Here is a 27,353-nt window from a genome sequence, read left to right on the forward strand (position 1 = left end):
CCCGCGCTCCGGCTTGGCATGACTTTTGGCTTGGTTTCTTCCGCCAAGCCGGCCAGTTTCTCCTGCCGAGCCGTCTGCTGCGCAGATTCACATTGGGGAAGTGATAAACAGTTCGCTATTAGGGAGCCAATATATTTCTGGACTTCACTAAACCCACGAGGAACGTGAGTTTTGCTCCCTTCGACTGCAAAGCATTTGCTAGGCCAGTACAGACTTCCTGGTGTCATTCTTGTTTTGTGCTGCGTGCCGAGAATGCGTGAGCGTTTTGCTCCCGTCTGCAAGAACACTTCAGCATGCAGTTCCAATGTTTCAAACCACAATTTTCCGAAAGGCGAAAGAGAAATCTATTGACTGCAACAATCGGTTACAACTCCGACTGGGTGCCACCTTCGAAAGCAGTGATTTGATCTGCTCATCTGGCTCATACGAATGTTACGGAAGCAATGCGCAACTTGTTTCACAAGAAGCTGAAGATGTCTCGTCCGGGGTGCTGTGCCAGCCTTATCTGCAGCAGGAGATTGCAGGGGCAGGACTAGGCAGCAGATAAAGGTAAGACGCGTAATGTTGGACAAGTCAGTCATGCGGTGTAAATTGCATCGCGTAGAAGAGAAAAATACGCTATCTGTCAGTTACTGCTTCATCCTTTAGAGATTACGCCCCAGCGGGTGTATTCTCAGTACAGATTTGGAATTGCCTTATTTGTTAAATGATTTCGCAGGCATGCTGGCACCACCGAAAAGCTTGCACTCGACGTCTCAACTATCACCGTCTGGGTTTCAAGGTGAAGGCTGTCACCAGTGCCAAGCAGACGCCCCTTCAAAGTTCATATGTTTTTGTTGACGGAACAGTGACACCTGGTACTGAGACATTTCATTTTCTGATTAATCAAGTGCATTCCATCACTTGTGCTCGACTTCTTGTGTTCGTATACCCTTGCTGTTGCTCGCTAGCTTAGAGCAACCATGCCTGAGGTGCCAGCGCTTTCAGAGTACATTTAAGCAGTATCATCGTATCATATGCACGGCAGCACATCTTGTGTATTTTGAGTAAGGTATAAATTCAATGTTGGCTCAGCTGTTGTATCTTGGTCACCAATAAGGTGTTTTTCCAGAGCGCTCAAGGGCAGTTCAAGCTGTTTCATGTGTGCAACAGCACATACTTTTTCTCAGTTTTGACTAAGGTAAATCGAAATCTTCCAGTTGATGTCTTTCGGTAATAAATTATGTTTTTCGAGACATTCAAACAGCATCATATGTGCAACAGTACATACTTTTTCTCAGGTGAAGTAAGGTAAATCTGTCCGCCGTGGTGTTCTGGCAGTGCAGCAGAAGCTTGTGTTGCATTCAAGTGGCATCATGTATACAAAAACTTGTTTTATGCCTTTCTGTAGCTGCTGTACTAATATTGTGAGTACAGAGACATTCCTGCATAACATATCGGAGCATCTTGTGTGCTATTGTTGGTATGATCTGCAGCAGTATATTGATAATGTTAATTATTCAATGACTTCAGCTAACATTTACATTCTTACTTCCAGGTAAACCTGTCACGCAGATGCCCTACCCCTTGGTATGCATAGTTCAAGATTGTACCGAAACAATCCACATGGAGCATTACAACACACCACATACTGCATGTCTATGCTGCGTGTACAATGCATCAAACCTATTCTCAGGTACAGGCCAGCTGGTACACAACTACAGCATGAAACAACTGACACAGGGACCGTAAAGTCATGCCTTTTCCTCCGCGCCTCGGGTCTCATGTTATTATCCTCACATGCAGCTCAATTCACCTGTGCTGTGCAGCATGAGCAAACGCATATATTGTTTGTGGTCACATGACACGGAACATAAATACAGTGAAACCTTCCTATGTTGGACACCCGCGGTACAGCCGAAGCGTCTCCTACTTATAGAGGTGTCCGAGTTACAGAATATGACGGCAACAAAAAATGGAAGAGATCACAGCTGTGAGAAATGTCCCCCTTCTTCAATTTAAGGTCCTTAGTGGTACCTGGTGGTGGTGCCTGGTAGTGGTACCTCTACCCACTCACTGATAATTATTACTGATTTTAGTATATTCAATTCCGTTCAGATTCTACTCAATGGCATTACCTCTGGAGCCTTTCGAGCAGCAAGGACTTGTCTCTGAAGCGTCAGCCTACTTCTCATAGCTTTGGTGCAGTGCTCGTTCAAAGGCTCTAGACAAACTGAAGACAAGTGCTCACATAAAGAATTAGAATGTAGACTGACAGCACTTGTTTTTGGACTCTAAAAACTAAAGCAACAAAATGCTGAGACCAGTATAGGGGAAAAAAGGGGCAAAAGTCAATGCCACTGGCTCATTTAGGGTCTTTTTGGTGCAAAGATGGGCCGATATTGAGGTAATTTGGCCAGGGTTTTGTCCGACTTTGCAGGGAAAACCCTATCCTACTTCCAAGATAGGGAGGTGTCCGACATAGAGAATTTCGTCCCCATGTAGTTTCAGTGGGAGCCTGCCCGTGCAATGAAATCATGGGGAGTTGTCCGAGGTAGGGATGTGTCCGACTTTGAAGGTTTTACTGTACTGTAGAGCATTCTACATCATGTAATCTAACAGTTGTTCACGTTTGGATATTTTAACCATGGAATTCACCCTGCATGCACCATACCATGTCCAAACACTAACAACTGCTAGAGAGCAGCATGTACTGTTTCCGTATAGCACTTATGGCTTGCGTCCTGTGATGGGAAACAGTGGTGTCTTTTTTCTGCTACAACCAGTAAACTACAGTAAAGATTTAGAAATACTGTGTCATACCATAAAGCACTATGGGAAATGGCAGTTTGAAAAACTGGAGAAGACTGTCATTAGAACGGGGGACATGTTCTACGGTGAAATTTTTTACAGTGTGTGCTGCACCACGTAATGCACTGCACGCCTACCACAGTATGGTAACGCTCTGAATACTGATTTGCTCAAAAAAGGAATCTGTGCGTTTCTTGTACTAACTTCCCCTTATGCAAAGTAGTAGAAAAATGTTTTCAGCCAATGGGGAGGGAGAGGACATCATTCTGGGGTCTCGTTGACCTACAATGTGTCGTGTGTGAAGGTCATTTTGAAGAGTGTAGGTGGTACAAGACTGTGTTCCCGCGTTCTTTGCAGTGTTGACTAATAACCATAATAAAGTAGAGGGTACATTTGTTGCATCATATATTCGTGTCATGGCAAAGTATGTAGAGATACATCTGTCTCAACATGCAGGTGACAAAACTGCTTTTTATGCCTAAACTATGAAAAATAGTTGTCTGTTCAGCATTACTAATCATGTGCCGGCCTCCATGACATGTCTGTGACATTCCAAAGTGATTAACATGTCCCATAGATGTGTGCAATGCTGAAGATGACTGTGTACATTCTATGGATTCTTGATTCAAGAAAAGTACTGTGTGATTTGCTAACAGCGCCTGGCTGTACCTTCACAATTCTACATAAAAATATGTAAAGTTTGCCGAAGGAAATATCATGAAGGTCCATAGCGAAAAACCCTGAGACGAGGGATAGGAAGGGACATACACAATGTCTCAACATAGCTTGTTTATGTCCCTTCTTGTATCTCCTCTTCAGGTCTCGCCATCACGGACACTATCACCAGCTAGCTTGCTGTTGAACCGTTCTTTCAACGATAAGGGTCACTTTCATGGACTGGATGGCAGCCAACATGCTGTCAATAAAAATAATATTGGAAGGAGCTCAATATGATCCTTAGGCTGTGCGTGGTCATTGCTTTCTGACAAATGGTGACTTCGAATTTCAGGACAGTGCCTGCAGTGGTAGTATTCTTGTGTTCTCACCCTTGACGCCCATTGTGTGTCATCGGTCACCTATAATCTGCTAATATGCACATAGCTAAAACAAAGTATATTTGTATTTCTTTGAATACAGTTGGTACAGCACATTGTTTTTTACATGTTCTTTGGAAAATATAAATAAAAAATTCTCTACTCTGCAAGTCTCCTGTCAGCCCTACAGAGCAGCTTCGAATTTCACTAGAAGCCACGTGTGAAACCTAGACCAAACTAGTGGTGAAGGTCCATATAGGTCATAGATAGATACTATTATTATTATTAGATCATAGGTCAGGCTTAGGTCCTGGTTGGTAGCAACGCATTTGAATTTTATTAAAAATTGGTGCAGGATGTGACCAACATAACTAAATACACCAACTGACTCTCAGAAATTTTGTGGCGTTATAATTTTGAAACAACATTAATACGCTGCAGTGGTCTTTTCTCCTTTCAACCTAGAAATATTAGGTCTTCGGCATCACCAGCCTTAGTTGCTGAGCATGCAGTTATTTACGTTAAGCACTGCAGTTTCATGTTTGTTTCTCTGGACAAGCAAGCCCGCTTCCCCATTTTGATAAGAGTCTTTCAGCTTTGACAGGGCATTTGGGGACAAGGAAAACATTTGGACTATTGTGTATTTTGCTATGAAGTGCACCGTACAAGGCAGAGGACAACATCAACCATTTCCACTAAGGTTATTAAATTTGTGATAAAATACATATACCTTTTGTCACTGACTAATTTGGTGGCAAAGTTACTTGAGTGGCAGTCGTGCAATTTTAAGCACATGTTTAAAAAAAAAAGGATATGGGAAGTGCTGACTGGTTGAACATGTGGAGTACTCAATATAATAATTGGGGGTTTACGTCGCGAGACAACTGAGTGTGGAATACACAGCACAGTGTAATGTTCCTTATTCTGGCAATGTTAGCATTGTTCAAGAAGTGGGAAATGTTGCACTACCCTTAATAACATCTGTTGAATAACAGAACAGGGTACACATACCCTGATCTGAAGACACTGTGCCTAACTCAAAAGCAATATGAGATCTACCCGTACGTGTTTATTTGCGAAACTATTATGAATGAAATATGGCCTGTGTGGTATAGAACAATGCGCACACTCAAGTAAACATGCAAAAATACGTATAAGGGCTCTCGACCTACATGCCGCGATGCGTTCTACGAGATAAACAACACACTACAAAACTACATCCAACACTTTTTGTGCGGGGCAACTCTAATGAACACTTTCATATAACCGACGAATAGTTCAACGAATGCAGTTCGAGTGGTCACGATACATTCCTACGTCGTTCATTGCAGTCGCGCTATGATGCTGCACAATATATGTATCTCGTGTAACAAGCCTGGCAATCGCACGATGTGCATGGGCAGAAATACGGCCTTCTTTATTTGAAGACCAGTCCTCTGCAGGTATATGCTCAAACGATCACCAAGTCTCACGTTGTTGCTCAATCGCTCCCATTCCTGCACTTGTAGTAAAAGCAGCAAACGGGTGACGTGAATGGCGGCCGAACGGTTGAAGTGCGAAGTTCTCGAGCACATAATCACAATTTCACACCGAAAATGATGTTGAGGTGAGTTCGCGGTTGTTGTTTCCATCGTTCAATAGTTCTCGGGATTACGTCGGACGAAACGCTCATCGTAGCCGGCGGCCATAACTGGATTTCCTCGCAAACGGGAGAAGACGCCAGGGAAGTCAAAGAAAGCCTCAGCTTTCATCCAATCAGACGCACGATTCTCTATCTACGTAGATGGAGCAGGTTTATCCCATCTACGTCACAAAAATGGCTGCGCCCATGGCTTGTTTTGGTTTCTTTGATGAATTAATTTTCGTAATAGGAAGACAAAATTGAGAAACGAAGGTGCGTTTCGGGGGCAGTTGGATGTGCTCGTTCTGAATATCACAACCGTTTCAACACATCGGGAAATCGGCGTAGCTGACCTTTAAAGGAGCTATCGCATCCGGAAACGTGTGCATGAGACCCACACAGTAATGTTTGGCATGGCTTAACAATCTACTTGGCAAAATTTCTCTTCTGAAAACAACTTACATAGTAAACGCGCGAGATTTAAAGATTGGCACTTCTTCTGCGTCTCAGAAAACCCCAGCGAAAGTAACATCATGATGACGAAAGCAGCGCGGGCGATTGTCTTCGAGCTCGTCTGCTTCGCGTTCGCGTGGCAATATACCAAAATGGCCGGTGTTAATACTCTGATTTTCGCTTGTGAATCAGAGTGCTGACGCGGCCATGGCGCGTTACCTTCCTGGTTGCAAGAACAGGTCATGCGCTAACCCAGAAAAGGTACTCCGTCGTTCGACAAGCCCATCTCCGCGATTTGCAGACTCACGCCCGCCAGTCGCCACCCATAAAACACCGCTTCACCGCATAGCACGCAGCCCGCCAACCATCATCCCGAATGACATCGTCCCCTCCCCGGATTTGTTCAAAACGGAACGCGTGCGCCTTTTTGTGACATTTATGCACTTACGTTAACTGTCACAAAAGCGAGTTCGCCTCGCGCGTTTCACAAGTCAAGAGTGATAATGGCACCATTCTGTACAATGGTTGGCCTTCAGAAGTTCTGTTCTTACGTCACATATCCGTGTGATATTTTCTCTGATCTCCAGAGAGGTCATTCCATCATCTCTCAAAATCCGGCGTCCTCTCTTCCCGTACGTGGCATCAAATTGCGCACAAACTACTCGCGCCGATAGTTCGGCGTTGTTGTCTGTGATAAACGGTGAGTACACCTGCTCTACGGTTCCGGAATCGACTGGGACAGATGGAACAGTCCCTTTAACACAGCTTCACCACATTAGACGGTGATGGTCCCGGATTTGTGGAAAGTCGGGGACGTACGCCTTTTAATGACAATTAACCTGACTGCCCATAAGTGTCACAACACAGCGTACGCCTCCCGTTTTCAACATATCAGGGGACAGAAGGATATAATTCGCGACGATGGTTGGCTATAGGAGGGCGCTTTGCGGTGAAACTCTGTTTTAAAGGAGCACTGAGAGACCTCCAAAATATTTTTTTTCTGCTGCAGCGTGTTCTGCACGGAATAAAATGAGTTCCTGCGAAGGAAAGATGAGCGCAGGTGACCTGTAAAGCGAACGCGAGGCCCGTGTTCCGCCCACCTTAAATGCCACTCCGGACTCGGAAAACAGCGTTTATTTTACTTAGTTCATGAAAAGAAGGTGCCTCAAGGATTCTATATGCAAGGATTCTATTCCCTATTGCGAAATTTCAATCCGGTTTACGAACGCTGTGCATTTCTGTAAATTTTTGAAGATCTGCTGAGCCTCCACAAGTTTCGATGACGCAACGAGCAACTGAAGTAATCGTAAGCCCAAAAACTGCAATGATGTCATGTTCTGGAGAGGGCACTCGTCTCCTAGCAACGACACTGGTGTCCCGGAAGGGTCACGTAATGGAGAAGTCACGTGAGGCTGATCAAAAGAGGGGGAAATGGAAGAGATGTCTTCTCCCTCCTTTGTGGTTTCTCCAATGTCAGAGCGGTCGGACGGTATATGACGTGGTGCTCCGCTAACGGAGTGCAAAAAGTGAGCCCCCCGGAAGACGCGAAAGGCAACAACGTTGCCAGATGACAGCCGGGCGCTCTGTCGGAGCATAACATGACGCCACAGTTCTCAAAAATAAAAATTAGGTTTCTCTAGCGTTCGCGTCACGTAGAGCCAAAATATTTTGCAGGAATGTAAAGTGAGACAAAAAGATTTCAGTAACATGACTTTGGTAGGATTCTGAAGACACGAGATTTAGTCCGTAGTGGCACTTCAAAAAAAAAAAAAAAAACTCTCTTCGTGAGAAGAGCGCATCACAGTACCAGAGGACGTCGTGACGTAATATGATTCCTGTCACGTGATCCATGACGTACAGCGACACAGCTCATAGATCTATAAGCGGCGCGTGAGCTGAGAAGCAAAGATAAAACAGTTACGGCCTTTTCCAGGTCCCACGAGGATTGTGTCGGCCGTCTGCGACGGCTTTCTCCGACTGCCTTTGTAAATTCCATTGCGAAGCTATAATACATCGCAGAGCGGAAATATTTAGCATGGTGACATCTGGAGGACAGTATGACATATGAGGCAGGGTTACGAGCCACGTTAAATGTCGCCTCATTGCTCCTCTAAAAGCGTACTGGAGCCCTTCCTGTAGTTACGCTCTTAAAAACCTCCTCTCTTTCCTATCCTGGTCCATCTCATCGCTCATACCTGTAGATAGCTTTTAACTACCACACACTCTCACATCATCTCTCCCATAAGCATCTCTCACACACTCACCGTAGTTTTGGCGCTCTATGGCCTTTGTTGCCTTTGTGCCATTAAACCCATAATCTCTCTATCTCTCTCTCTCTCTCTCTCTCTCTTAAAAACGAACTTCCCCGCATAGCACGCTTCCAACCAAACATAACTTCGAATGATATCGTTATCTGCCCTGATTTGTTGAAAACGGAAGCCGTACGCCTTTTTTGTGACACTTATGCAGTTCATAACTGTCACAAAAAAAGCGTACACCCCCGTTTTCAACAAATTAGGGCAGATAACGATATTATTCGAGATTATGTTTGGTTGGGAGCGTACTATGCGGTGAAGTTCGTTTTTAAGAGTGTACGTCAATCCCTGGTGTGCCTCAAGCTCAAGGTTTATTGTGCACTATGAACGTCCCTCATGCAGGTTAGGTTCATTTGAAAGCGCACGCGTTATGGGGCCCACCAACGTCGACAGCCGTGACACGTCTCACGAACCATCGAGGGTCATGATACTCGTCGGGTAGTTCCCTTTACTGTCCGAATCACGTACCCTTCCTGACGAGCGCCCCGTACTAAGATAGTTCGTTGAACGTGTAAGCGATAAAGGTCCTACACTCTAATATCATCCCCACGTTGCACGCTGAGAACCAAACGTCGTTCAGAATGACACCGTTTTATTTTCTGATTTGTTACAGGTTGTTGCCGGTACGACCTTCTGGGTACCTTCAGCCAATCGCACCGCCGTCGGCGCCGTTCGAGCAGATTGGGATGGATCTACTCGGGCCCTTCCCACGTTAGTCTTCCGGAAATCGTTGGATAATCGTCGCCACCGACTCCCTGACACGCTATGCCGAGACTAAGGCACTTCCACAGGGCACAGCAACAGAAGTGGCGAAGTTCTTCATCGAGAACATCGTACTACGGCGCGGAGCTCCGACGGCCTTAATCATCGATAGGGGAACGGCATTTACAAGTAGGCTAACAAAAGAAATCCATCGACTCAGCCACACCGCTCACCGGAGGACAACGGCGTACCATCCGCAGACGAACGGGCTCACCGAACGCCTAAACAAAACCCTTGCCGACATGATTTCGATGTACGTCGACGTCGAGCACAAGACATGGGACGAAATACTGCCTACGTCACGTTCGCCTATAACACGGCTGTCCAGGAAACAACGGGATTCACACCGTTCCGCCTTGCGCACGGCCATGACGCATCGACTATGCCTGACGCGATGCTGGCCCACGAACCCAGTGATGGGGGAAACGACGCCCTGGACTTCACACAGCGAGCAGAAGAAGCCCGCCAGCTGGCCAGACTACGCATTGGTCAACAGCAACGTCGATGAAAGAAGATACAATTTGCGCCGACGAGACGTACGCTTCAGTCCAGGCGACTTGGTATGGGTTTGGACGCCGATTCGACGACTAGGCCTGAGTGAGAAGCTACTCAAGCGGTACTTCGGTCCCTACAAAGTACTTCGACGCATTGGAGACCTGGATTATGAAGTGGTGCCCGAGGGTAGCGCTCCCTCTCGACGACCCCCGAGGACTGAAATAGTTCACGTCGTTCGACTCAAGCCGTACTACAGCAGGTAGCGCTGATGACTGGCTGGAAGGAGACAGCTTGACAAAAAAAAAAGAAAGAGAAGAAGAAGAAGCGGCATCGAGACGATGCCACGTCTACGGAGGGGGCAATGCCACGAATCATCTTCGAGAAACTTCGAGGGCAGGCACGAAACGGTACATCTCATCCGGCGCGTGCTAAAGTTTCCAGACACATCGCCTACACACGTGCTGTTTCTGGACCTTTCGGCGCGATGCTTAAATGCTTGTGCGCTCCAGGCTGGAGCATTCATTCATGCTTTAGACTCAGTTGTGTTCAGAGAGCTATCACTCTTGTGTTTTTGCTACCAAGTAGTTTAATAAACCGTTTGCTGTTTATTCGACGACTCGCCGGCCCATTCCGCTTCGTGACAATATACAGGGTGTCTTTTTTAGGCGAAACAGTTTTTCGTTAGAACAGAGTCGTTAATTAACTTTTTAATTATAATTAATTATAAAAGCCACGAAGTTGTCCCAATGAGAACATCTATTCCTTTTGGTGACCTGATATCGTAGCCGTTTTCAGTTTCTTTATTTTGTTTATTGCGCACCTTCGGAGACCCGTCTTTCCTTCACCCCCAATGTCGAGAGGGTGAAAGAGCACACTGTCGTCACTTGCGTCCTGGGGTGCTAGACTCGTCGTATCTTGAAACACGAAGAAAGTTCAAGAAATGGGAGGGAAGGCAACCATTGGATGCTTTCCGTGGCCCACGTGAGCGCTCCTGACTGTCAATCAAACTTCAGGTCAATGTTACCGAGACGCGCGCACTTTGAAATATTTTCATGACGTCAAAATGACGTTTTGGATGCTCGGGAGGATGGTGTCTTTGCAGATATCGACAATGTAAACAGTTCCGGAGATATGGGGAAACACAGCCGTTGGACCGTTTCTCTGTCACACCTGACGACGTGTCTTAAGACAACAAGATTGTCTTAAGATTAAGATTGTCTTAAGTGTAAGATTGTTAAGATTGTCTTAAGATTGACAATTGTCAATCAAACCAAAGTTCGAGGAAAGAGAAAATTCAGATTTTGGCTGAAGTTCCGTGACGTCAAAATGACGTTGCGCACCATTTTTTTTAGCGAGAAAAGTTCGAGGATAGATAGTGGCGAACTTTCAAGCTCGTTAGAAGGATGGCGGCCGCTTTTGTTGCCGTGCGTTTACTGCTGCGTCGCCGGCGCCGCGTTTATCATGAGGATGAGGACGCATTTGAGATGCCCAACGAGGAATTTCGGCGACATTACCGGCTGTCGAAGGAGACTGTTCGTTTTCTGTGTGACCTTCTGCGCAACGCCGAGAGTTTGCGCAGGGCGCACTTCACGTCACGGACTATGACAGTTGAGCAACAGGTACTCTGTGCGCTTCGATTTTTCGCCACAGGAAGTTCTCAGGGGATTGTGGCGACAGATAGAAACCTGTCTGTGTCACAGAGAACTGTGAGCCGAGCTGTACGAGCTGTTTCCGCAGCAATTGTACAGGAACTCGGCATGAGTGGATCAGCTTCCCCAGTGACGCTGCTGAAAGGGCAGCCAGCAAGGAATCCTTTACGAGGCGGGGCTCACGATTTGCTGGCGCCATAGGAGCAGTGGACGGAACGCTGATCTCGATTCTGGGGCCCTATTCCGAGCTACTGGTTGCGCGTGACCGACACTGTCGGTAGGCGAGGATCGCTTGCCCTCGATCGACATTGCGGGAACGACACATGCAACTTTTGATATTCCGACGGCGCGGCGTGCTTGAATCGCGAGGTGCACCGCACGAGCTCGCGAGTTGTTTGCCACCGATGGCACGTGCTGCGTGATGTCACGTAACGACGGCACCGAGCATTTGGTATTTCCTTGCCTTCTAAACGGGGGAATTGCATCTGCGCAAAATGTCATTGCAGTCTGCATGAGCACGCGCTCGGGTCATGCATCTGCAAATTCCACCATGGATCTGCGCAAAAAGGAAGATGCTTTATTTGGGCGAGAGTTCTCAAATTAGGAATGAGCTATGCGATTCAGTCTATTAACACAATACAGCGAGCGTAATGCATTAGCGCAAAATGCGCGTGCCCTGTTGCTCGTGCACTGGGACGCATTCGCGCTGGTTTCACTTACCACCACCATGGATTTGGTTAACTGCAGTAGCGACAAATCCAAGGATATAATTGTTCTAGGTAGTGGATTTAAGTTTCGCCGTGGCTACACAAGAAAAGATACATCTGTAAGATGGCGATGCACTGTGAAAAATTGTAGTGCTGGCTTTTCCACCACCGGTCAAGAAACCATGGTGCAAGATTACCTACAGCGTCTCTCCCACAACCACGAGGCATCACGCCACAAGTTAGACAGGCAAGTGGTACGAGCTGCAGTGAAACAAAAAGCTGCGGCTAACTGCACAGAAAAACCGTCGCGACTAATCTGCGCGGAGATACGAAAGGCAGAAACACATGAAGCAACTTTCGATCACACTGACATGAAATTCCTTCGAGAAGTGGCATACCGTGCGCGGCGACGTATACTCTCTCGTCTCCCAAAATCCAGAGAAGACGTACACAAAATTTTGACATAGTCTGCATCTTTAACAACAACAAACAGGGAGAAAGCTTCGTACTGGCGAATGACAGCAGCATGGGAGTGGTTGTCCTTTCATGCGCATCAAATGTTTCGTTTCTTTGCACCCTGGACAAGATTTTCGTGGACGGAACATTGAGATCATGCACGAAGTACTTCAAACAACTCTTCACAATCCACGGCCTCCGGAATGGTATTTACGTCCCGCTCGTGTTCAGCTTGCTGCCATCGAAATAAGAAACATGCTACTTGAAGATGATGCAGTTGGTCGAGCAGGCGGAAGCGGGCAAAACTTTTGAACCAACAACAGTTGTTGTCGACTTTGAGACAGCCATTCACAATGCCGTAAGACCCTCCTGGCCAAATGCTAACATTGTAGGATGCCGATTTCACCTAGGCCAGGCATGGTGGCGCAAAATTCAGAAACTGGGTCTGTCACCGTCTTTCAAGCGTGAGAATTCCGAAGTGGGTTTATGGCTTAAACAGGTGTATGGTTTGCCATACCTTCCACCATCAGAAGTTGCAGCTCCGCGGGAAGAAAAGCTCCGGCTATTTATAGACTATCTTGTCAATGAGTACATCAAAGACGGCTCTCGCTTTCCTCCGGAAATGTGGGCTGAGATGACTGACAACAGGCAGAATACCACCAACGCCTGTGAGTCGTTCCACAGTCGATTCAATGGGTGCTTCTACAGTCCACATCCAGATTTCTTTCGATTCTTGAGCGTTCTGTTGGACTTTCAGGTGGAGACAAGTAGTATTGGATAAACACGACTTAACGAGCAACATGACACCTTCCTCCTCTCTCACCCCCCCTGTTACCCCCAATTTTGCAATTTGCACCCCCACCAATTTTTTAAAAATTTTTTTTTCTATTTTTTCACTTAAAATCGCTCATACACGCATAAGAATGTGATAATAGAGCGTAGAATATAATTTTCAATTAATAAATTCAATTACTATTCATTCCAACGAGAGAGAGAGAGGAGGAAAATATCAAATTATCGTTAAGTCGTGTTATTCTATAACGAGACACACGAAAAGAAGCGCACATACGCATAAATGCACTTTCTAAACTCATTTAATAATTCAAGTCATTACTATACACATTCAATTCATTAATGTGTCAGTCCAGGTTCGGTAACAGCATCAGCCCATGGGCGCCGCCATTTGCAAAGCGTCACACCAGGCAGTTCGGAAAGCATCACGTCAGGTGGCAGCACCGCTGTCATCATGGGGACTTCCGTGGAATGCAGAAAGAAACAAAACAAAAAAAAGTGCTAACGAGGGGAAAACACGCGCGAAAACAGGCACACACACACAAAATTTTCACCATCGCGAATATGTGCGGGCATGCACCGACGAGAATAGCAACAAGGGTCATTGACAGAATGGCGTACAAGGGAATTGCGAACATGTTTGGGCATGCACGGACAAGAATAACAACAACAACAAGGGGAAGACTTTCTACTAATCGCAACAAGGTAAATCGCCAAACATACACTACTCCAATACACGCTGTCAAGTAATCGGAGTTAGGGGGTAGGTAAACGCGACAACAGAAGAAGTATTGAAACGACAACTCACCGGCACCGAAGTATTTCCACACACATCACTCAGTCAAAAACAGTCGCTCGTCACGAAATTCGTGGCGAGGAGAGCACCAACAACATGACCGCCACTCAGAGATCCACCCGAAGCAATGAAGCGTCCGTTGATTTCTCCGCCAGGGCATCAGGAGCTCTGCACTGTCATTGGTCGTGACGTCATCCGTTCCAAAGGTCGTCCAGAGAGGAGAGCTTCGCAAATCCCCCTCTGTTATTCATTAAATATAGTAACCAGTTATGACGTCACTGTTTATGGAAATCTTGCATTAAAGCGAAATCCAGACGGGTGCTCACCTACACCACAACCGTTGCCCTAGCTTCCCCTGCGAGAATGAAGCACTGGTCTACCAGACACCGCGCTGTTTGACGTCATCATTTCCTCCCATTGTCTTAGGCTGCTCCTGTGAGCACCCAACCACCGCCCAAACGGTCAACGTTTCAAAGTTCGCTCTTGCTATCAGGAGTGAAGAATGCGCGCCAGACAAGAGTGCTTCATGCTCCCTGGTATTAATTGAATTTACATCGCCATATTATTTTCTTTACTGCGCTATTACTGATTTTTCATTCTTACATTAAAAATTACAAAAACTACTACTACTACAAAAAAATGCTCTTGCTCCTGTTATTGAAGGTCATATGAAATTACTCTAATTTTTAACAGTCATAAATTATATTCACTCATTAAAGGAAACACCATCCATGCGCAAAGGCTGAGAAAAAAAAAAACTGAGCCTTGCAATTAAGCGCTATTTCCTCGGAGACTTACTAAATGACTAAATAAACATATCAAAAAGCGCTTTTTCTACTTTCAATCATTGTGAACCATATCAAAATTTTTTGTACAACAATTCAAGAAACTAATCATCGCTCTCTTCATGGACGCTGTTGCTTCTGTCTAAAATAACTGCCCCTATTGAAGATGAGAAAATAATAAGGCGAGCCTGGACCACTCAAGGTGATCAATAGGCTTACTCAATGCGCGAAAATCATATTTTCTTTCTGATTTTGCTCTTTAAAAGTAGCGCACTATCCACAAAGCGCGATCTCAGTTGTCTCGCGACGTAAACCCCCAATTATTATTATTATTATTATTAACCATAGAGCGCGCCAAGTTTTCCTTAACCCCCATTTCTGCTTGCTACATGATGTGCCATGCAGTGACGCAGGGCAAGAATGAATAAATTTAGCATATGAAACGTATTTTCACCATTCCGTTTTGCAGCTTGCTTCCATGCATGAGCAGACACACAACCCTACCTTTTTTGTTCACGTTCGCTATGAAATTTAATTATTATTACTTGAAATGGAATAAACTGCAGCAGATTCGTCTCACAGAGACGGAAATTTGCATTGAACGCTCAGATACCCTATTTTCTGCGCTACGACTGCAAAATTAAGCACCATCATCAACACATAAGTCATAATACGTGTAATGCCTTATCGAGCAATGTGCATACCGACAGGCATGACAAAACACAGAACAAACACACACTCCCGTTTCTACAGTCCGAAAATTATGGAACCGCGTAATTGTAGCACCCTGAATTTACCAGGAAATCTAAACTTGAACAGAGCTAAAAGCTCGACAAAAGCTAACACGGACAAACAACAACTGAAAAACAACAATTAACAAACACACCCATTCGTTTCTGCTGTCTGAATTCGCGCTAAATGCGTGAGCGATTCCAAGAGCAAGCACACCGTTTGAAGAAAGCCTAACAAATGTAGCTCAACACAGCCCTCGCCACAATAGCCGGGTGGGAGGCGGCACGATTCACAAAAAACGACTTCTCTTGCTGATTTTGCTTTTAAAACACGGTTAACTAGCAATTAAGCGCTCCAAGTTTTTCTTACTTCTCATTCCTTCCTGCGTCTTCCGCGTCCTGTCATGCAATGAAGCATGGCAAGAATTAGTAACTTTAGCATATGAAAGTCATTTTCACCATTCCATTTCGAAATTTGCTTCCATGAGCAGGCACACAGCCGCCCGTTTTTGTTTTTTTTTCACATTGGCTATGAAAATCCAATAATCATACTTACTTCCAACAAATTGCAGTGAAATCCAGATTCGATTCACGGAGACGATAATTTCTACCCTCTGCGTTAAGCGCCCAGATACCCGTATTGATGCTGGAATTGTAATAGCTATGACTGCAAAACTTAAGCACCTTCATCAACATAACAGTTATAATGCATGTCATGCTTTATCGAGCAAAGGGCATGCACAAGAATCGTGAAGCATCACAAGATACACGCTAACAAACAACAACTCACAGACACACACACATACATTTCTCCTCTCGGAAAATTATTAAGCAGCATAATACGACATACTCTGAATTTTACCGATAAAACTAAGTTTGGACACAGCTACAAGCACGACAAACGCGCAATCTATCAACCTACAACAATAACTGACGGTTAACTAGCAAACACACCATTTAATTCTACGCTAAAGGCATGAGCGATTCGATAAGAACAAAGCACACCGCTTTATGAAAGCCTAACAGCTATGTAGTTTTAATACGGCCCTCGCTGCGATAACAGCGTGCAAGGCTCATAAAATCGGTGCGAATCCTTGTAAATTAGCGTGCCCAAAACAAGCACTTCACCTTGCCCGCAAGTCATTCCACAAAGGACTCTATTAAAAAACGCGCGCGATAAACCTCATTTTTTAAACTAATATTTCGCGCAATCGTACATAACTTCTTTACTCGACCGACAGGAATAGGCATACACAAAGAACTCACTTGCCAAGTGGGGTCCCCGCATAAAGTACGCCCGCACACAACAACAACAATAAATGATGACGATTAGATTGGGTGTGGTGGGGTGCTGTGGTGGGTTGAGGCACGCACACAGACACACATACAGACTCACATTTTTCATTACACACAACGTGCGTCGCGAGTCTTCACAGTCACAGAAATCCATATTATTTCTCTAAGTCAATAATTATTCATCGCAAAACACTGCCCATATATACTATGTATGCAGCCATGAAACAATAGGGCTTCGGTTCGGATGTAATAGGATTCACCGTCTGCCGACCGACGCGTACGAGAGAGAGAGAGAAAAAAAAAGAAAGAAGAACACGAGTGAAAGCAGGCCAGGAATGCGCGTTGGCTATGGCTATGCGTACAGAAAAAAAGAAAGAAACGGTGCCATCATGCTCATATGCAGCATCTCTAATACATCTCCCTATTATTATTACTATTTTCAACAACATCAACACCATAATACAGATGGGCTACACGAAATTCTGATTCTTTCCTTTTACTTGTATTCGCTTCCACTAAAATAATTTGAAGGAATAATATACAGTGGAACAGGAAAATGAGAACAGAATTTCAGCATACGCTACAGGCTGGTTCACCTAACAAGCTCGAAACCTTTCTGAATATATCCTGCAGGTACTGGAATAAAGATTTATCGCAAAGATAATCATCTGCTGCACGTCGTATTTTTTAAAATAAGAAATGGTAAAAACACTCGCTCTCAGCGTGTTAAACGCTATATGTAGCAAATAATAACAACAATATCAGGGCATTTTTGTTCTTTATTTCGTTATTTCCAAGAGCTCATTACTTTGTGCGAGCCATAGAAAAATTAAAAATTTATGCTTTGCTGCCGTTAAAGTAGCACGAAAACGCACTCGAATAGCAAAGTGCATATTGTCAAGCATAACAAATGCACACGCTAACGACAACAATAACTACTAACAAACACAACCCTTCATTTCTACTGTCTGAATTCGCGGTAGAAGCGTATAAGTGCTTTCACAAGAACAAGCACAGTGCTTGAAGAAAGTCTATAACAAATGTAGCTCAACGCAGCCCTTCCCACAATCACCGTGTTGAAGGCTGTATTTTCTTTCTGAGTTTGCTTTAAAAACGTAGATTAAACAGTTTTTCGCACATAACATTTCTGCTTGCTACGTGACGCGTCCTATCATGTAATAAAGCAGGGAAAGAATTACTAAATTTAGCACACAAAAAAATGTTTTGCGATACCGATTCGCAATTCGCTTTCATGAGCAGGCACATCCCTTCCCTTGTTTGTTCACAACTTTACAGCGCGCATGAAATTTAAACACGATTTCTTAAAATGCAACAAATTACTGCAGAATCGTCTCACGGGGGCTGGAATTTCTACCATCGGCGTTAAGCGCTCAGATACCCGCATTTTTGCACAAATAGCAAAATAGCTATGTCTGCAAAAAGTAAGCACCTTCAACAAGTTCATAGTTCCTGTCATGCCTTATCGAGCAATGTGCATGCCGACAGGCATGACAAAACACAGAACAAACACACCCATTTCTGCTGACAGAACTGAGCCGTACAATGAGGCACGGAGCAACCCGGGCAAAACAAGGGCTCACACATTCAGTGAGCAGTGACTACTCCTTGATCAGCATAATACCACATACTGTGAATTTTACCCCAAAAACTCAGCTTGAACACAGCTACGGGCATGACAAATGCACGTGCTAAACAAAAAACTGACAAACACACGCTTGCACTGATACTGTCTGAACTCGCGTCAAGTGAGTGCCACCATAAGAACAAGCACTCCGGTTCTTGCTGTTGTTGTTGCTCTTAACTAACAAATGTAGCTTGATGCAGCCCTCGCTGTGATGACCGCGTGGAAGGCTCATAAAATCGATTCGAATCCTGGTAAAATAGCGCGTCCACAACAAGCACTTCACCTTGTTTGCAGGGCACCCTGTACCCATCTCTTTTCAGAAAACGCGATAAACTTTATTTTTAATCAATATTTCGCGCTACAGTACTTTTCTTTCACACGAAAAGGCGTACACAATGCGGAGATTACTTACTTACTTTTCAAGTGACTTCCTAGCTTCACAAATACAGACGCCCACACATATTTTTCATACACACAACGAGCGTCGCCTATTCAAACTCCCAAAAGTGTCTTCCCAGCCACATTATTCCTCAGGTTATATCCAATAATTATCCAACGACAAAATACGCAACACACATATGCGCCAGTGGTACAAAGGACAGCGCGTCTTCGCACCAGATGTAATAGGAACTTCCACGCAGACGACACCAGCTAAAAACAAATAAAGCAGCTCAGAAATGAACATTGCCATTGCGTACAGAAAGACATCGAGCTCCATGCAGTAATAAAAAAAGATGAATAACACAGAATTGGAATTCGTTGCCTCTTGCTTTATTCACTTACACCAAAATATTTTGAAACAATACTACAGAAGCGAGTCAAGCAATTGAGCAAAGATGGATCTGGATGGATCTGGATTCGCTATACACACAGCACCTCTAAGCCATTTTTAAACCAAACGAGAATGCATGTATTCATTAGTATGCTATAATAATCGTAACAAAAAAGAAAAAAAAAGAAAGGAATGCATGTTCGCTATACATCCATGAGAAAACGGTGCCGAGCTTTTGCGCGGCAGTTATGATACAGAAGGGTTATGTTTGCTTTTATTTCGTTGCACCCATATATTTTGCAAGAATACTATAGAGTGGAACGGGTAAATGCGATCATCATTCGCTACACACTGTAGCTGTCATCATTTTTAAACCAAACCAGTTGACATGTGTTCATCAGCATACGACCTTTCACTAGATAGATAAGTTGCTAATGACACTCACAAAATTGCCATACCAACATCATTGACTGCAAGCTTCAGTGCCCAAAGAGCAATGCGCGCCCATCAGCATGCCTTGGACTCACTTCGCACACATACGATACCTTTCTTAATATATCCTACTGCCACCGGAATGAAATGTTTATATATTTATCGCAAGGATAATCATCTGCCTCGTGTCGTATTTTTTATTTTTTAAGAGACGCCAAAAGAGCCTCACTTTCGTCGTGTTAAACAGTACGTAGAGACTGATACAATCGAGGGCAGGGTAATTTTTCTTTATTTATTTTATTTTTTCTTTAGAGTTTATTATTTTGTACGAGTCATCTAAATTTAACATGTCTGCTTTGCCGCTGTTAAAGTGATGAAACATTTGATTCCGGTGGCAGTAGGATATATTAAGAAAGGTATCGTATGTGTGCGAAGTGAGTCCAAGGCATGCTGATGGGCGCGCATTGCTCTGTTGGGCACTGAAGCTTGCAGTCAATGATGTTGGTATGGCAATTTTGTGAGTGTCATTAGCAACTTATCTATCTAGTGAAAGGTCGTATGCTGATGAACACATGTCAACTGGTTTGGTTTAAAAATGATGACAGCTACAGTGTGTAGCGAATGATGATCGCATTTACCCGTTCCACTCTATAGTATTCTTGCAAAATATATGGGTGCAACGAAATAAAAGCAAACATAACCCTTCTGTATCATAACTGCCGCGCAAAAGCTCGGCACCGTTTTCTCATGGATGTATAGCGAACATGCATTCCTTTCTTTTTTTTTCTTTTTTGTTACGATTATTATAGCATACTAATGAATACATGCATTCTCGTTTGGTTTAAAAATGGCTTAGAGGTGCTGTGTGTATAGCGAATCCAGATCCATCCAGATCCATCTTTGCTCAATTGCTTGACTCACTTCTGTAGTATTGTTTCAAAATATTTTGGTGTAAGTGAATAAAGCAAGAGGCAACGAATTCCAATTCTGTGTTATTCATCTTTTTTTATTACTGCATGGAGCTCGATGTCTTTCTGTACGCAATGGCAATGTTCATTTCTGAGCTGCTTTATTTGTTTTTAGCTGGTGTCGTCTGCGTGGAAGTTCCTATTACATCTGGTGCGAAGACGCGCTGTCCTTTGTACCACTGGCGCATATGTGTGTTGCGTATTTTGTCGTTGGATAATTATTGGATATAACCTGAGGAATAATGTGGCTGGGAAGACACTTTTGGGAGTTTGAATAGGCGACGCTCGTTGTGTGTATGAAAAATATGTGTGGGCGTCTGTATTTGTGAAGCTAGGAAGTCACTTGAAAAGTAAGTAAGTAATCTCCGCATTGTGTACGCCTTTTCGTGTGAAAGAAAAGTACTGTAGCGCGAAATATTGATTAAAAATAAAGTTTATCGCGTTTTCTGAAAAGAGATGGGTACAGGGTGCCCTGCAAACAAGGTGAAGTGCTTGTTGTGGACGCGCTATTTTACCAGGATTCGAATCGATTTTATGAGCCTTCCACGCGGTCATCACAGCGAGGGCTGCATCAAGCTACATTTGTTAGTTAAGAGCAACAACAACAGCAAGAACCGGAGTGCTTGTTCTTATGGTGGCACTCACTTGACGCGAGTTCAGACAGTATCAGTGCAAGCGTGTGTTTGTCAGTTTTTTGTTTAGCACGTGCATTTGTCATGCCCGTAGCTGTGTTCAAGCTGAGTTTTGGGGGTAAAATTCACAGTATGTGGTATTATGCTGATCAAGGAGTAGTCACTGCTCACTGAATGTGTGAGCCCTTGTTTTGCCCGGGTTGCTCCGTGCCTCATTGTACGGCTCAGTTCTGTCAGCAGAAATGGGTGTGTTTGTTCTGTGTTTTGTCATGCCTGTCGGCATGCACATTGCTCGATAAGGCATGACAGGAACTATGAATTTGTTGAAGGTGCTTACTTTTTGCAGACATAGCTATTTTGCTATTTGTGCAAAAATGCGGGTATCTGAGCGCTTAACGCAGATGGTAGAAATTCCAGCCCCCGTGAGACGATTCTGCAGTAATTTGTTGCATTTTAAGAAATCGTGTTTAAATTTCATGCGCGCTGTAAAGTTGTGAACAAACAAGGAAAGGGATGTGCCTGCTCATGAAAGCGAATTGCGAATCGGTATCGGAAAACATTTTTTTGTGTGCTAAATTTAGTAATTCTTTCCCTGCTTTATTACATGATAGGACGCGTCACGTAGCAAGCAGAAATGTTATGTGCGAAAAACTGTTTAAGCTACGTTTTTAAAGCAAAATCAGAAAGAAAAGACAGCCTTCAACACGGTGATTGTGGGAAGGGCTGCGTTGAGCTACATTTGTTATAGACTTTCTTCAAGCACTGTGCTTGTTCTTGTGAAAGCACTTATACGCTTCTACCGCGAATTCAGACAGTAGAAATGAAGGGTTGTGTTTGTTAGTAGTTATTGTTGTCGTTAGCGTGTGCATTTGTTATGCTTGACAATATGCACTTTGCTATTCGAGTGCGTTTTCGTGCTACTTTAACGGCAGCAAAGCATAAATGTTTAATTTTTCTATGGCTCGCACAAAGTAATGAGCTCTTGGAAATAACGAAATAAAGAACAAAAATGCCCTGATATTGTTGTTATTATTTGCTACATATAGCGTTTAACACGCTGAGAGCGAGTGTTTTTACCATTTCTTATTTTAAAAAATACGACGTGCAGCAGATGATTATCTTTGCGATAAATCTTTATTCCAGTACCTGCAGGATATATTCAGAAAGGTTTCGAGCTTGTTAGGTGAACCAGCGTGTAGCGTATGCTGAAATTCTGTTCTCATTTTCCTGTTCCACTGTATATTATTCCTTCAAATTATTTTAGTGGAAGCGAATACAAGTAAAAGGAAAGAATCAGAATTTCGTGTAGTCCATCTGTATTATGGTGTTGATGTTGTTGAAAATAGTAATAATAATAGGGAGATGTATTAGAGATGCTGCATATGAGCATGATGGCACCGTTTCTTTCTTTTTTTCTGTACGCATAGCCATAGCCAACGCGCATTCCTGGCCTGCTTTCACTCGTGTTCTTCTTTCTTTTTTTCTCTCTCTCTCTCTCGTACGCGTCGGTCGGCAGACGGTGAATCCTATTACATCCGAACCGAAGCCCTATTGTTTCATGGCTGCATACATAGTATATATGGGCAGTGTTTTGCGATGAATAATTATTGACTTAGAGAAATAATATGGATTTCTGTGACTGTGAAGACTCGCGACGCACGTTGTGTGTAATGAAAAATGTGAGTCTGTATGTGTGTCTGTGTGCGTGCCTCAACCCACCACAGCACCCCACCACACCCAATCTAATCGTCATCATTTATTGTTGTTGTTGTGTGCGGGCGTACTTTATGCGGGGACCCCACTTGGCAAGTGAGTTCTTTGTGTATGCCTATTCCTGTCGGTCGAGTGAAGAAGTTATGTACGATTGCGCGAAATATTAGTTTAAAAAATGAGGTTTATCGCGCGCGTTTTTTAATAGAGTCCTTTGTGGAATGACTTGCGGGCAAGGTGAAGTGCTTGTTTTGGGCACGCTAATTTACAAGGATTCGCACCGATTTTATGAGCCTTGCACGCTGTTATCGCAGCGAGGGCCGTATTAAAACTACATAGCTGTTAGGCTTTCATAAAGCGGTGTGCTTTGTTCTTATCGAATTGCTCATGCCTTTAGCGTAGAATTAAATGGTGTGTTTGCTAGTTAACCGTCAGTTATTGTTGTAGGTTGATAGATTGCGCGTTTGTCGTGCTTGTAGCTGTGTCCAAACTTAGTTTTATCGGTAAAATTCAGAGTATGTCGTATTATGCTGCTTAATAATTTTCTGAGAGGAGAAATGTATGTGTGTGTGTCTGTGAGTTGTTGTTTGTTAGCGTGTATCTTGTGATGCTTCACGATTCTTGTGCATGCCCTTTGCTCGATAAAGCATGACATGCATTATAACTGTTATGTTGATGAAGGTGCTTAAGTTTTGCAGTCATAGCTATTACAATTCCAGCATCAATACGGGTATCTGGGCGCTTAACGCAGAGGGTAGAAATTATCGTCTCCGTGAATCGAATCTGGATTTCACTGCAATTTGTTGGAAGTAAGTATGATTATTGGATTTTCATAGCCAATGTGAAAAAAAAAAAAAAAAACGGGCGGCTGTGTGCCTGCTCATGGAAGCAAATTTCGAAATGGAATGGTGAAAATGACTTTCATATGCTAAAGTTACTAATTCTTGCCATGCTTCATTGCATGACAGGACGCGGAAGACGCAGGAAGGAATGAGAAGTAAGAAAAACTTGGAGCGCTTAATTGGCTAGTTAACCGTGTTTTAAAAGCAAAATCAGCAAGAGAAGTCGTTTTTTGTGAATCGTGCCGCCTCCCACCCGGCTATTGTGGCGAGGGCTGTGTTGAGCTTTCTTCAAACGGTGTGCTTGCTCTTGGAATCGCTCACGCATTTAGCGCGAATTCAGGCAGCAGAAACGAATGGGTGTGTTTGTTAATTGTTGTTTTTCAGTTGTTGTTTGTCCGTGTTAGCTTTTGTCGAGCTTTTAGCTCTGTTCAAGTTTAGATTTCCTGGTAAAATTCAGGGTGCTACAATTACGCGGTTCCATAATTTTCGGACTGTAGAAACGGGAATGTGTGTTTGTTCTGTGTTTTGTCATGGCTGTCGGTATGCACATTGCTCGATAAGGCATGACACGTATTATGACTTATGTGTTGATGATGGTGCTTAATTTTGCAGTCGTAGCGCAGAAAATAGGGTATCTGAGCGTTCAATGCAAATTTCCGTCTCTGTGAGACGAATCTGCTGCAGTTTATTCCATTTCAAGTAATAATAATTAAATTTCATAGCGAACGTGAACAAAAAAGGTAGGGTTGTGTGTCTGCTCATGCATGGAAGCAAGCTGCAAAACGGAATGGTGAAAATACGTTTCATATGCTAAATTTATTCATTCTTGCCCTGCGTCACTGCATGGCACATCATGTAGCAAGCAGAAATGGGGGTTGAGGAAAACTTGGCGCGCTCTATGGTTAATAATAATAATAATAATAATTGGGGGTTTACGTCGCGAGACAACTGAGATCGCGCTTTGTGGATAGTGCGCTACTTTTAAAGAGCAAAATCAGAAAGAAAATATGATTTTCGCGCATTGAGTAAGCCTATTGATCACTTTGAGTGGTCCAGGCTCGCCTTATTATTTTCTCATCTTCAATAGGGGCAGTTATTTTAGACAGAAGCAACAGCGTCCATGAAGAGAGCGATGATTAGTTTCTTGAATTGTTGTACAAAAAATTTTGATATGGTTCACAATGATTGAAAGTAGAAAAAGCGCTTTTTGATATGTTTATTTAGTCATTTAGTAAGTCTCCGAGGAAATAGCGCTTAATTGCAAGGCTCAGTTTTTTTTTTTTTTTTCTCAGCCTTTGCGCATGGATGGTGTTTCCTTTAATGAGTGAATATAATTTATGACTGTTAAAAATTAGAGTAATTTCATATGACCTTCAATAACAGGAGCAAGAGCATTTTTTTGTAGTAGTAGTAGTTTTTGTAATCTTTAATGTAAGAATGAAAAATCAGTAATAGCGCAGTAAAGAAAATAATATGGCGATGTAAATTCAATTAATACCAGGGAGCATGAAGCACTCTTGTCTGGCGCGCATTCTTCACTCCTGATAGCAAGAGCGAACTTTGAAACGTTGACCGTTTGGGCGGTGGTTGGGTGCTCACAGGAGCAGCCTAAGACAATGGGAGGAAATGATGACGTCAAACAGCGCGGTGTCTGGTAGACCAGTGCTTCATTCTCGCAGGGGAAGCTAGGGCAACGGTTGTGGTGTAGGTGAGCACCCGTCTGGATTTCGCTTTAATGGAAGATTTCCATAAACAGTGACGTCATAATTGGTTACTATATTTAATGAATAACAGAGGGGGATTTGCGAAGCCCTCCTCTCTGGACGACCTTTGGAACGGATGACGTCACGACCAATGACAGTGCAGAGCTCCTGATGCCCTGGCGGAGAAATCAACGGACGCTTCATTGCTTCGGGTGGATCTCTGAGTGGCGGTCATGTTGTTGGTGCTCTCCTCGCCACGAATTTCGTGACGAGCGACTGTTTTTGACTGAGTGATGTGTGTGGAAATACTTCGGTGCCGGTGAGTTGTCGTTTCAATACTTCTTCTGTTGTCGCGTTTACCTACCCCCTAACTGCGATTACTTGACAGCGTGTATTGGAGTAGTGTATGTTTGGCGATTTACCTTGTTGCGATTAGTAGAAAGTCTTCCCCTTGTTGTTGTTGTTATTCTTGTCCGTGCATGCCCAAACATGTTCGCAATTCCCTTGTACGCCATTCTGTCAATGACCCTTGTTGCTATTCTCGTCGGTGCATGCCCGCACATATTCGCGATGGTGAAAATTTTGTGTGTGTGTGCCTGTTTTCGCGCGTGTTTTCCCCTCGTTAGCACTTTTTTTTGTTTTGTTTCTTTCTGCATTCCACGGAAGTCCCCATGATGACAGCGGTGCTGCCACCTGACGTGATGCTTTCCGACCTGCCTGGTGTGACGCTTTGCAAATGGCGGCGCCCATGGGCTGATGCTGTTACCGAACCTGGACTGACACATTAATGAATTGAATGTGTATAGTAATGACTTGAATTATTAAATGAGTTTAGAAAGTGCATTTATGCGTATGTGCGCTTCTTTTCGTGTGTCTCGTTATAGAATAACACGACTTAACGATAATTTGATATTTTCCTCCTCTCTCTCTCCCGTTGGAATGAATAGTAATTGAATTTATTAATTGAAAATTATATTCTACGCTCTATTATCACATTCTTATGCGTGTATGAGCGATTTTAAGTGAAAAAATCGAAAAAAAATTTTAAAAAAAATTTGGTGGGGGTGCAAATTGCAAAATTGGGGTAACAGGGGGGGTGAGAGAGGAGGAAGGTGTCATGTTGCTCGTTAAGTCGTGTTTATCCAATACTACTGAGACATACCTGAAGATACGTAGTTCGGAAAGTGGCACCTGTATTCGAGACGCTGACAAAGAATTTTGAGCTCAAAGATAAAATATTATCGTCAGCGATCCATCAGTCGAATCGAGTTCGTCCACAGCGTAGCGAGCTACGCTCTATTAAGAGACATATGATACTACGTCTTTCGTGTTTCGCCGCTTTCGCTTTAATAAAGTTTAGTCAACCTTCAGTGTACTGCAATTCTCATCAGTGTAGTATCATTCAGAATATATATTAGAAAGGATATGCACGTCACAAGGAAAATATATTGAAGGTGTTCGCTTATTTGCTTAACATGCTGTTATCTTGTCAAAGGGACCGTTACAGGCAACATACAGGCGTATACATCAAATTATTAAACAAGAAAGCACTGCAAGGCTGCAGTTTCAAACCCAGCATAGTTCCTTAGAAGTATTTTCCGGCAAGCGTGTTCCACACGATATACGTGGAAGATGTATCTCTAAGGATAACTCTTGGAAATGTGTACTCTAGCTCTGTATCCCGAACGGCTTTCGGATTACTTGTGCACGTGGCATACGCGGGCAAACTTTAATAAGGAATTTAAGTAAGTAAAATTTCGGTTTAGGTTCTTCACGCCTGTGCGCGAGTGGTGTTGTGACATTTTGTACCAAGTTACACCGCATAAATCCAAAGGCAGATGTCGACGTGAAGCTGGATTCGAAGTTTTACAGCAAAGGGAGTCGCACGCGTAAAAAATCTACACGTCGAACACCCAAACTCATCGGGCTGTGATATCCCCACAAGCAATTGAGACAGCCACAGGAGA

At 43.7% G+C, this 27,353-nt stretch overlaps 1 protein-coding gene and 1 long non-coding RNA gene across 2 annotated transcripts; both read left to right on the top strand.

The window, feature by feature from the left end:
* The first annotated feature begins 12,550 nt into the window (after positions 1–12,550).
* On the top strand, positions 12,551–13,063 carry LOC135373613 (uncharacterized). The gene has a single exon (XM_064606701.1). The coding sequence runs from the start codon at positions 12,551–12,553 to the stop codon at positions 13,061–13,063; it is 513 nt and encodes a 170-aa protein (XP_064462771.1).
* A 12,443-nt stretch (positions 13,064–25,506) lies between these two features.
* On the top strand, positions 25,507–26,229 carry LOC135373611 (uncharacterized). The gene is made up of 2 exons (XR_010416513.1): positions 25,507–25,705; positions 26,053–26,229. It is a non-coding gene; the product is annotated as an uncharacterized LOC135373611 (long non-coding RNA).
* The last annotated feature ends 1,124 nt before the right edge of the window (positions 26,230–27,353 follow it).

This window comes from Ornithodoros turicata, unplaced genomic scaffold (genome assembly GCF_037126465.1).
Source record: "Ornithodoros turicata isolate Travis unplaced genomic scaffold, ASM3712646v1 Chromosome270, whole genome shotgun sequence".
Lineage (NCBI taxonomy): Eukaryota > Metazoa > Arthropoda > Arachnida > Ixodida > Argasidae > Ornithodoros > Ornithodoros turicata.

Excerpts from the sequence above, each read along its gene's own strand:
- LOC135373613 (XM_064606701.1), top strand. The coding sequence starts at position 12,551 with ATGATGCAGTTGGTCGAGCAGGCGGAAGCGGGCAAAACTTTTGAACCA.